The sequence below is a fragment of the Cavia porcellus genome, unplaced genomic scaffold (genome assembly GCF_034190915.1).
Source record: "Cavia porcellus strain 051 isolate PalLab524CR breed Dunkin Hartley unplaced genomic scaffold, mCavPor4.1 scaffold_9, whole genome shotgun sequence".
NCBI lineage: Eukaryota > Metazoa > Chordata > Mammalia > Rodentia > Caviidae > Cavia > Cavia porcellus.
This window is the reverse complement of record NW_026947492.1, coordinates 67,944,445-67,957,469: the sequence shown is the minus strand read 5'-3', so window position 1 is coordinate 67,957,469 and position 13,025 is coordinate 67,944,445. Positions and strand designations below refer to the sequence as shown.

At 32.7% G+C, this 13,025-nt stretch overlaps 1 protein-coding gene and 1 pseudogene across 1 annotated transcript; both read left to right on the top strand.

Moving 5' to 3' along the window:
• The first annotated feature begins 2,801 nt into the window (after positions 1 to 2,801).
• Positions 2,802 to 3,713, top strand: LOC100723245 (olfactory receptor 51V1-like; annotated as a pseudogene).
• Positions 3,714 to 9,765: 6,052 nt separating this feature from the next.
• Positions 9,766 to 10,710, top strand: LOC100721216 (olfactory receptor 51V1-like). The gene has a single exon (XM_003465276.1). It carries the CDS (start codon positions 9,766 to 9,768, stop codon positions 10,708 to 10,710), a length of 945 nt encoding a protein of 314 aa, XP_003465324.1.
• The last annotated feature ends 2,315 nt before the right edge of the window (positions 10,711 to 13,025 follow it).

The following is a 13,025-nucleotide window of genomic DNA, read 5'->3' as shown; positions in this document are numbered from 1 at the left end:
AACCTCCAAAGAAAATAAATTCAAAAATCCACAAGAAGTAAATGCAAATAAAATGTATTATCTCATTAAAAATATCATATATAGAAGTAGGCAGGTTTATACTAGAGATTTAAATGTTTCAACATGTGCTAATAAATAAATATAAAATCCCACATAAAAATCAAAGATAAAAATTACATGATCTTTTCAACACATGCAGATAGAGTTTCAATAAAATTAAATGTCCCTTCTTATATATTTTTCTTTTCACTGTCCCTTCTGCACCCTCTCCTTACATTTGGTTTCTTTAAATTGAAATGAATAAATACATACACAGTACATTTACCTCCTTCCTAAAATAAACATAAATCTAGTGTGATGAAAATATTTATTAATAAAATGAAACAAAAAATTAAAAAATAAAGATGAGGAAATTAAGAGATCTGTCCATCTGTCAAAGCCATCCAACTTTCATGATCTTCCCAGAATCATCTTATAGTTTTTTATGACTATAAAGTCTATATAAAAGACTATAATAGTCTTTTATGACTCATAAGGTATTTCCTGGTTTTTCTTAGAGCCTACAATACTGTTATTTGCTCATGCATATGTTTTAAGATAAATTCACTAAAGAATAAAATAATTAAATTATCCCTCATTATAAAAACTGTAAATAAATTAGATAATGAAGGAGCATACCTCAACATAATAAGTAATATATCTAGTAAATTCATGGCCAATTTCTTTCTTCAAAAAGAAAAGTTGAAAATGTATCCTCTAAAATTAAGAGGACAAAGGTTCAACTCTAACCATACTTGTTCAAATTTTAGTGACAACTCTTAGGCAAGAAAAACAAGTCAAATGGACACAAATATGCAAGACCAACTCAGATTAATTCTATGTGCAGACAAAATGATTGCGTATCTAGAAAATACTAAGTGTCCTTTGAATTTCCTCAAGATGCATAGTTTCATTAAAGTAAGATAATACAAAATCAGTAATTAGATATTTTCGTCTGCACAAATAAGGAAATAAGATACAATTTAAGAAAACAAGATTCATTACAAGGCCATTGAAAGGGCAAAAAAAAACTACTGAAGAAGATGAAAGATTGGTACAACATAAAAATGTAAAATACTGAATAAACGAAGGAAGGAGACAACACAACATGAAAATAGTGCTCAAGAAAAAATAGGCAACCTGAGCCTAAGCACATCTGGTTAAGTCATCAAATGATGAGTTACAAATAGTCTAATAATGAAAACTTCAGGTGTAAAGGATACACTTGAGACTCTGATAAAAAAAAATTACAAGAAGAGCATATGGTCTCTCAGGAAATTAATGTGGATGAAACACTTTCCAATTTCTACTCCAAGGGTAGCATTAAAGCCACAGTAATGAAACAAGAAAAACTGAATTACAGAAAATTGCTCCTCCAGAATATAAAAATATAAAATAAAACTCTTAGTAAATATAGTACAGCTAATTTAATAGTCAAACGTGAGCCAGTGTACTAAAGGAGAAAAATATTATATTTTCACATAGGTCATTTTCATCTTTATTATATTTATTGATTCCTTGTTTCCAGACTTCTACTGAAGTATTCGATTGTATTCTGAGAATAATGCCCAAGTGTTCATATTATCATATTATCATATAATATTTTCTTTACATTTGTAATTTTACATTTGTAACTTTTGCATTATCTCTAAAAGTTCCATTAACTCCTAGTCAGAAAGAATTCTTAGTTATCCAACCATACAAATCATTGATTCTGCTTGAGAAACACTTGTATTCTGAAATCTTAGACTTAATCTAAGTAAGCTCTAGTAATCCACAGACTCTTTTAACCGAAGAAATTCATAGCATGGTACATTATCTACTCAATATGGGAGAATTTCTACAATATTCTTTACTATATGTAGAGCTACAGTAGCCAAGGTGCTGAGAAGTATCTATAGAATGTGACTCCTCGCTTATTTTAAGACAGCGTTATATTTGAATAATCAATATTATTCCGTCTGGAAATAGTTTCCACATATGTGGATAACAGATACTGTTATTTAATTATGTTAATTGCCCCTGGTTCAAAAGTAATCTCATTATGTTATGGTTTATGTGAGAGATATGAAATAAGCATGCTGTGACACTCAGAAAAGTTATAAATCTCATGTATAATGAAGAGGTACCAAAAACTAGAGAAGAAAGATAAAGTACAAATTAAATTGCAAATGGTTTACGAAGGGACTAGGCAATGTAATATGTGGTAGAAATCCACATTCCACTGTGTTTGTTGAGTTTCTCATAGCAATTTTTTGTTTTATAAAAATATAAACGTTTAAAATCATCTATTTCTTTGACATTGAACTTTGGGAATAAGTAAAAATTACAGCTATGGTACTAAAGAATATGTACTTCACAATCCCTTGAGAGCCAAGTTAGACACTGCAGAGCAAAAAACCTAGGCTCATGTATTGTGTCCCTTAAGAATTTAGCAGAAGCTCCCACAGGTCCAGCCTGTGATGGAAATCCAACGTGTCCACTGACACTATAGTTTCTGCATAAAAATCACTAAGTTTCTGGCAACCCTTAACACTAGCACTGCAAATTTCTGTTGTCTAAGAAAACAGATACTTGCCTTAAAGCATAAGATTTCGAACTTTCTTCTGCTGCTAGTGGAAATTGGATTTGATTGCAATTTTTTCCTACAAAGCAGAGTAACATAATTAGAAATGTGGTAATCCCAAACCTTGTGAAATTTGCTAATGCCAAACCTTATGAAATTTGCTTTAACTTTGTAGCAAATTTCTTGTCTTTTATTAATGTCTCCCATGTTTATCTCAAATACAAATTCTTCCATGTTTGTTCTCACTGGATTTCCTGGCCTAGAAGCTTACTATCTCTGGGTCTCCATGCCTTTCTCTCTCATATATGCTATGGTGCTCCTGAGAAAGTGCATGGTGCTCCACGTGATCTGGACTGAATCGAGCCTCCATGAGCCCATATTCTACTTCCTGGCTATGCTGGCCCTCACAGATTTGTCCATGGGGCTGTCCACTGTGCACACGGTGCTAGTGGTCCTCTGGGGATTTATTTAAGAGGTCAACCAGGATTCCTGAATCAATCAGTCCTATTTCATCCACGGTCTGTCCTTAATGGACTCCTCAGTCCTCCTGTCTATGTCTTTTGACCACTATGTTGCTATTTGCTACCTTCTATACTATTCCTCCTTCCTAACAAATGACCAAATCATGAAGATTGGCATAGCAATCCTAGGTAGGAGTTGCTTACTCTGTCCTCATCAGCCTGAAGTTCTTATTGTCATCCTCATATTCTTTCTCACTCTTTCTGTTTGCACCAAGATTTAATTTGAACAGCCTGTTCAGATATTCGGTTCAACTATGTTTATGTTTTGGCTTCGGTGATAGGCACTCTGCTGTTGGATGCAGTGCTCATCCTCATCTCCTATGTCATGATCATGCTCACTGTTTTAGGCATTGCATCCCAAGAGGAGAGAGTCAAACATGTATGTCTCACATCTGTGCTCTCTTGGTTTTCCACATTCCCATTATTGGTCTGACCATGTTGCATCGCTTTGGAAAACACCTCCCCCACTCGTTCATGCCCTCATGGGCAACATCTACATCCTTTTCCCACCCTTGATGAACCCCATCATTTATAGTATCAAGATTAAGCAGATACAAAGGAGAGTGCAGAGATTGTTCTTGAAATGAGCTGACGTGTTGAGATGAAATGTGAATGCATTTTAAAGTCACAGAGTGGAGTTAGAAAGGTGAGGGTAAGTAATTTAAATGCAGTTATAAAATTCTATTTCTTTGATGTTTAAACATTATACTTTACTTTTTTAATGGCCACAATAAGTCTATGTGCTTGTCACACCTAATATGGAATGAATTTTATAAATTGAAATAGTCATGTACAATACGTGGAAAGTCAAACAATGTGTAAGTAAGTACGTTTGTTACTAACATCCACAACTTGCTCTGACCAAGAGTGTTAGGGCATTTCTGTATCTTTCCATTATCTTAGGCACAGTTTGGTGATTAAATTCATTCAAGTAATTGCTCAAAGATTAGGCTCTTAATTCATTTTAGATTTCTCAGGATTATATTTACAGTATGTGCTTTGTCCTTGATACTTGTTTCAACCATATTGCATTACGATAAGTTAGCATAATACCATAGATTGTGGGATGTTTAAATCATTTAAAAATTAGTTAAATGAATGACAAAAGTCACACTCTTGATGCCGGTTTGTCTAACAACCCAAAAATCTCCAAGCTCTATCTGCAACTAGTAAAATGTATATGATCAGTTAACTTTCAAGTACAAAAAATAGATTTTTTTTTTAAGCCAGTCAAATTTAGCAGTGGGGGGGGTGGTATACCAACTTTAGTGACACTAATGTTAATAAGTTCTGATAACCCACTGCCATCGGACCAGCCAAAAAAAAATAGATTGTTTTGGTTTTTTGTTTATTCCTCCAAACAATAAGAACAATTAAAACTACCATTAGACAATCACTTGAGTCATTTAAAAATGTTTGAGTACATACTTCTTGTTTTTTCTAACTTAATATCTGATCCCAATGTTTAGATATGAAAAACCCTTAATTTTTGATATGAATAAATAGTCTAAAATATTTCTGATTTAACCTTTTCATCAATAATATCAGGTGGATATACTTTTAAATTATGAGTGGATTGTTTGAAAATACATAGTTTAGACAATGTACCAAATTACCAAAGGCAATGTCTGATGTGCATTTGATATATTGCTTGTTTTACTTTGCTTCAAGTCTCATGATATCTCTTTCCTTCTTTTTTGACAATTCATTCAAATCAATTTTTTAATGTTTAGGTAACCATTATAAAACTTTTACATTGGAAATAAAAGAACAAAATGTTACTGCAGTCAATGATGGATGATACATTATGCTTATATATGTAAATTTCTTCAACATATTTCTGCAAAGATTTGAACAAAATTTAGCTAGTATTTCAAAGGCTGAAATATTGATGTGTAATTCTAAATAGTAACTATGCCCTGTTAGATAGAGATGCATCACCTGATGAGCTCTGAGTGACATGTATATTTAGGCAACACCACACACTGAAGATGTAGAGTATATCCATCACCCTCACAACTATGTTCTAACTGTTTTTCATCCATTCACTCCCAGGACCTCAAATTACCAAGTGTCAATAGTTCAATTACTATCATAATTTTGTTATTAAAGAAGGTAATGTAAACTAAATTGGGTAAAACAGAATCCTACTTGTTTGGATTACTACACTTTCAATAATTGTTTCAGTTTCATTCCTGTTGCTGCTTGTATCCATAAATTAATTTTATATCCATTTGTGTTACATTGTATCATACACAGAAAGTTTATGCATGAAACAAATATTCTACATTTTACTGGTTTGTTGCTTAAATTCTGAACAGTGCAGCTTTAAATACATGTATCATATCTTATTATGAAACATTTTCCCTCAAATTGGTTGCTATTTTTAACATTCACACCTTTACTATTAATGATGGAGCGACTAATATCCTAACAATTATTATAATCTTAAAGACAATAAGAAGTAGTTTATATTTTGGGGTGTCTGTCATTTGCTATGCAAGTTGAAAGTATGGACATGTAATTCCAGCTGTTAATTCTGAGATCATACCTAGAGGATGTCAGAACCACTCAGTTTGGTAGATGAGAATATTGAGACAAAAGTGTTTTAAATTACTAGAAAATAACTGGGAGACATAAAGAAAGACTTCAACTAAGGTGATCACTGTATCAGTTACGTTGGAATTATTTTCATCTTTTCTTTTAACATCTTGGTGATGGCTATAGGATTAAAATTGTATATTTATGTAAATATATGTTTTCAAGTGAGTCATTCAACATGAGTTACTTAGGTAGCACAGCCCACAGAGCAGAGGCTCCTCCAGTTTTCACTGCCAGTTCTCAGACATGTCAGCTTCCATTTCCTGCTGATGACAAGGAATATCAAATGGAAAAGTAACTTTGCATTCCAAAAATATTTTGCAAATCAATATATAAGTACATGTATAATATATATATATATATATATATATATATATATACATATACATATAATGTATGTGTATCTATACTCTATTATCTGTAATTTCTGTGCTTTCTCTAGCATGTCCCAATTTGGTAAACATTTACTTATAAAATACTATCAATTCACTTTTGAATTAGTTGCTTTGCTCAATATGCTATGTTGAAGCCATTTGTCAACCCACGATGTTTCTGCAAAGTAACTTCTATAATATATATAAATATACGCTAACATTTAATAATACTTATTGTATTCCAGACAGAAGTGTAAATATTTTGCTTACATTTCTTCAATTTTGACACTGTACCTACTAAGCTAATTTTCCTAAGGTTTTATGGGAGAAGCATTGGAGCATATATATGAGTTTTTGCATTGTGACTCTGATGTTATCCACTTAGTTACAAGACTGCATTTTATTCCAATAGATTAACTATGTTTCCAGATAAATTTACTTTATTGAATAAAATCATTTAAAATCCTGGGATTGTCCTTTCATAACTTTTACTTTAATTCTGTACATCTCCTGTTTTATTTTGCCTTTTAATCTCCAGTAACAATTTCACTTTCCTGCCTAATCTAACAACAGTTTCTTTCCAGGAATCCATTTCTCTAGTTTTCTCCTAGCATGTCTGATGCACATCATGAATTTCATGTTCAGTGGCAGGACACTCAGATATCTAGGATGAGACTGTGTGACGTTAAATATAAGTCATAAGAAAGAAGAAGAGACCATTCTGAGCTATGAAGATCCTAAAGCAACACTCACGTATGCTGTGATGCATTCACTGATCTTGCTTCTCTGGGGAACTCCTTCTTTTCTGAATCCCTGATAATGTTCTGATTTGCTTTGCCATATTTTCTTTGATTGGAATCTTGGGGTTTCCTTCTGGCACCAACTCTCACAGCCTTACCCATGTCTATGGTTGCAGAATTTCTGTCTTTTTCCTTGCCAATGTCATTGTTTTGGATACTATGCAGTTGGATCTTGGGATAGACACTTTAAAATTTATCTCCCTTTAGGCAGTGTTTTTTTTTATTTTTTATTTTTTTATTAAACTATGTCATCCACTTTAGCTCAAACACTCTACTTCTCTTTTTCTGTTAATGTGGATTAGCTTGTTTTCCGGTGTCTAGGCCACTACAAGCCTGGAGAATCACTAACAAGTCACACTTTAATATTTATATTTAGAGAAAACAGCCAGAGTATTCACACTGTGCCAGAGAACTGGGATTTGACAAGGCCATGTGTTTTATCCATTTATCTCACTCTTCATGAGTAGTACTATTGATAGTTTCAGGGTCTATGCATGAAGATTCAAGTCTACTGGAGATCATGACTGTCCATCAGAGTCCTGCTGAGAAGGGAAGTTCCTGCAGCTCTTCTTCTGTGTTTAAGACAAACTTAGAGCAAACATCCATAACTCTAGCATCAGCTGATACAAGAACCTGTGAGGTCTGTCTTCAGGAAAAAGTATTCCTTTTCATTAGGTGTTGTTTCTAATCTGGTTCGAACTTCTGTTCCTAAACTAAGATATTAAAGGATTATCAAAGATTTTAGAGGAAGTGACATCCCCTAGAAGGCATTCCCAAGAGTTTTTCAAGAAGGAAACTTTTAAAACTGGTGATTTGCAGACAGAAAGAAGTCAGCATTATTAAGGCCTTAAGTGTAGACCATTAGTAATAGAATTGCTGAATGTGAGTAGGCGAAGTTCATTCTTTACCTTGTAATGATATAGCCTCAATTTTGTATCAGTGTAATTCTGCCCACTTACAAAGATTTGGGAAGCATTTTCTTTACCTTTTTTGAGAAAAGTTTACAAAATTTTCATATCATTTTTCTCCTGATATTTGGTTATGTTTACCAGGTAAATCCAACTAGGCCTGGTGAATGTCTTACTGAAAGATTTTAAATAAAATTTTCAAACTGTGCAAAATCTGTTACATTATTTCTTTTGTAAAGAGCTTTGATAGTTTCTGAATTACAAACTGATCTCTTATTTTTTCCCAGCTATTAAATTGATTCATGTAAATTTGAGTATGATATACCTTATTAATATAATTTGTAACATTTATTTTTATATTTTAATTTTTTCTTATTGTCCAATTTTGAATAAAATACATGTAATTTCTATCAAATTTGCTAAGCATAATATATAAATATTATATATAAGTTAAATGTTATGCATAAATATATAGATGAATATAATTATTTAAAAATTTCTTACCATAAATTATGATCATAATGGAGAAAATAGTTTTTGATGTTATGGGCAATATTGTAAAAGTCACAATCAACATATTGAAGAAATACTGGAGTCACTTATAAATGCGTCATTACTGATTAGTTTGTCAATATCGCTGCATGCTTTTGGATCAAATGTCTAAGAATTTAATTTATTAATTACAAAGAATTTATATTGCTGTTAAAGAATTTGCTTACATTTTTGTTTACTTAACTTAATGTGAAAATGAATCCATTTGCTTCACAGTTTGCATGATTTTGTGAAAAATTATAGCAGGATGTAGTATGCACAAATCAAGCAGTGTGTGTGTACAGAGTTTACATTTTAATAGTAATGGAGTAGTTGAAGTTTATCTTTAAAAGAAATCTTACACACAACACTTCTTACCAGGAATGATAGTATTATATGGCAGCTCTCCTACAAACAATAAAAAACTCCTGAATGACATGAAACTCAAAAGAACAAGTTAAAAGATAATCTGAGATTCAGCGAAAGCAATCAAAAGTATGTCTCGAATACTTTCTTAATTAAATACTGGATACTTATTTAAATACTGAATACTTAATTAAATACTTATATAGTGGACTAACAACCAGTGTGTAATATTATAATACATCGCAGACCACAAGAACAGGATACATAGGTATCATTAGTGAAGTGACACAGTATCATAATAAAGCAGGCCTGAGCAATGCACCTTTACCACTTAGTTCAGCAGTCTTCCAATTATGTTATGTATGAGCGATGACAAGAGGTGACAGCTTTGTGATGCTAAGCAACTGTCACCTTTCAGGTTGTAAGCTATATGAAAATAGTGAAGATAAAATAAAGTAAAATTTAAATATGTATTTAAATGAGGTAACAGCTAAACATAATGTGAAAAGGTTAAATTCTACTTTGTTTTACATACTTATTTTGGCTAATACCTTTATGTTTCCAAAATATAATACTTTATAAAAGATTAACTCTTTAACACTTTTTGGAAAAACTGAAAGGCCCATCTGTGGTATCAAAGACAAAAATGACCTCGGCACTTCCTCTTCCTCTGAGGGTGACATCAGACGTGGCAGCACTGTACATACTTGTCATCATACGTAAGTGTTGCATTACTGAATAATGATGTTAATTCATTATCACGGAACAGACACTCCCAGAAGTGTGGCCTGCATGCTAAATCCCATGTGTCCCTTCCCATTTCTTCATAAAACTCCCTTATATTTGGCGTCCCTCGTGACTGACTCAACAAGTCCCATGGCTTGACAAGAGAATTTTCCATTAAAGGATGAAGTTGAAATTTTGCTGCATATATGAAGCTTACAAAAATTGTGCCAGACTTTATTTTCTTCACCAGACAGGTCCACATTGATGGAAATTAGGACATCAAAAGTTATAGAACTTAAAATATTTCACAAAGTATTTTTCAACTTCCCTTCAATGTCTGCTATCTCAGTCTCAAACTTCAGTAGTTCTAAATTTGTTCTGACAGGTTTTCCTGGCCTAGAAAGGTACTATTTTTGGTTTTCCATTCCTTTCTCCCTCATCTACGCCACGGTGTTCCTGGGAAACTGCATGGTGCTCCATATTGTCCGAACTGAACCGAGCCTGCATGAGCCCATGTTCTACTTTCTGGCTATGCTGTCCTTCACCGACTTGTGTGTGGGGCTCACCACCATCCACACAGTACTCGGGGTGCTATGGGGATTGATTCAAGAGGTCAGTCTGGATTCCTGCATCGCTCAGTCCTACTTCATCCATGGTCTGTCCTTCATGGAGTCCTCAGTCCTCCTTGCTATGTCCTTTGACCGCTATGTTGCCATTTGCAACCCTCTACGCTATTCCTCTATCTTAACAAATGAAAAAATCATGAAAATTGGGGTTGCAATCTTATGTAGGAGTTCTTTACTCATTCCTCCAGTCATCATTCGCCTTAGGTTCTTAAATTATTGTCGCCCTCATATCCTCTCGCACTCTTTCTGTTTGCACCAAGACTTAATCCGAATGGCCTGCTCAGACATCCGCTTCAACAGCATTTATGGTCTGGCTCTGGTGATCAGCAACTTGTTGTTGGATGCAGTGCTCATCCTAATCTCCTATGTCATGATCTTGCACACAGTTTTAGGCATTGCATCCTGGGAAGAGAGAATAAAATCTTTGCAGACTTGTGTGTCACACATCTGTGCTGTTTTGGTTTTCTATGTCCCCATCATTGGTCTGACCATGGTGCATCGCTTTGGAAAACACCTCTCCCCACTCGTTCATGTCCTCATGGGCAACATCTACATCCTTTTCCCTCCCTTGATGAACCCCATCATTTATAGCATCAAGACCCAACAGATACGTAGGAGAGTACAGAGACTCTTCTGCTCAAAAGGAACTTAAATGTATTTAGCAGTCAACAAGGGAATTTACAATGGTGAGAATCAGTAAGTAGTTAAAAATAGATTTTTTCACTTCCATTTTAATGATGTTTGACATGTTACAATTTTTTCTATCTCTTTCCTAACATCCAACAAATCTTTCCTTGAAAGTGTGGTATACTCATTTATTTTGTAAATAAGAATACGTATGTATAATATACACATAATGTAGGAAGTGAATTTTCTATTGAATTCTAGATGTGTCATCACCAATTGAATGAGGGCTGTTGGATATACTCATTATGAACAAGGTAAATTTGGTGTTTAATATTCTTCAACTAATACTAATGAATCAAACGTCATCTTAACCTAGTCTTATTACTCTATTATTTATCAACATAGCTACATACTTGAGAAATCAGAATGATGATACTGAATAGATTAAATAATTTTTAGTGAAAGAAACAACAAAACTGTTGATGCTGTATTACCCCCTCATGCAACAATTCATGTAGCCCTAACTTATGAATATTAATTGAACTAGGGATATAAACAATGTGTAATAGCAGAGTAAAAAGAAATAGATTTTCTCAACTATGTACTTCACCAAATATTTGTTACTATTAGAATACAGTTGCAATCACTTTCAAAAGTTGATTTTGATTCCAAATTTTTAACTAATTTTTCTAGAATTCCTTGCTCAACCTAAAAGAAAATAATATGCCTAGATTGTTACTTTGAAAATGTAATATAAATGTTTATAGTTTAATCTGCTCTTCATGAATGTGGTAACTATTATTTTCTATTATATACACTGATCTTTTAAAATGGAGGTTGGTTAAATTATATGCCAAAATTTTAGTAGGCACTGCATTTTAGAAATTGGACATATTTCTTAGTTAATTTCAAATCTCTTTATAGGTCTTTTTTCTGACTTTTCACCTGTACTTTTTAAATGTAGTTTTTAAATGTCTAAGTGATCATTGTGAAATATATACATGATAAAGTAAAAATAATTGATGTGTATTATATATGATAATGAAATATAAATTTATACATTATTCTGTCTTAAATAGATCAAAATATTATTTCTGCAGTAATGGGTTGCTGACATTCTATTGTCTATAAGGTCATTTTATTAAGATATAATTACAAATGGTATCATATCCTTGTTAGATAATATGTATAGATTGTAGAATTTATACTCATGTAACCAATACACAGTCATGAAATAGATACTTTCATTATGATCAAGAGTGTCCTTGTACCTGCTTTTGCTCCATCCTATCGCATAACCTCAAGTGTGTGGAAGCCATTAACCTTATTTCCATTATAAAGGCTTGATATCACATAGCATAATACTTTTGAAATTCGTTATTATTGCTGTTTGTATTCGTAGTTGTTGTTACTATTCAAGTGTATCACATGTAAGGGGCTACCAATTCACTCATCTGTTTTTCTTCTGTTTTGTTGTTTTAGCCTTGAATAACGCTCTTCTGAACATACGTAGTATATTATATAAAACATTTCTCCAAAAAATAGTAGGTATCATACTTACCATTTATATTTCGAATGCTAAGAAACTAATAACAATAATAACTATGATAGAATTCAAAACAACAAATAATTATATTAATTAGATGTCTATTATATGCCAGGTACCTAGGGAGCACCAGCAGTGATTCTTGCTTGAAACCAGAGTCTAAATCTGCATGGCAAATCATCACCATTTGGTTATGTTATAAGAATATTGTCATAAAGGAATTTAACATTATTGTTCTAGAAAATGATGGTGAGGCATTTTGGCTTCATGATTAGCACTTATACCAGGATTGCTGTTGTTTCATGGTTATTATTGTAGGGTTTTCCTCATTGTTCTGTTACTTTGTTAGTGATGGTGAGATTTAGCTATGAGGTAAGAATTTTACACTTGTAATTTATGTAAATGTATATTTCCAATGTGTTACTGATGCTGTTATTTAATACATCATTCTATTCTCAGTTGATGACATAATATTCCAAATTTGTATGTACCAGTTTTATACTTTAAACTTAACCATAAAGTAGCTTGTTTATTTTTGTAATTTTTCTTTATGTAAAGGTGTGTTAAATTTGCATGAACTGCCTACTTTTCCCTTTAAGTCAAGTTAATCCATGTAAGCTTAAAGAAATCTTTGCTATGTATCATATTCTGCCTGAGTAACTTTTAGACAACTGGAAGTTGGTGATCTCTGCTAGATGTTTATTTCTTTCCTTTCGAGGTATCTGTCCACTCACTCCCAAAACCTTCTTGGCATATTCATTAAAGTGAAGCTGATAAAGTGTTTCAGGAATGAA

Excerpts from the sequence above, each read along its gene's own strand:
- LOC100721216 (XM_003465276.1), top strand. The coding sequence starts at position 9,766 with ATGTCTGCTATCTCAGTCTCAAACTTCAGTAGTTCTAAATTTGTTCTG.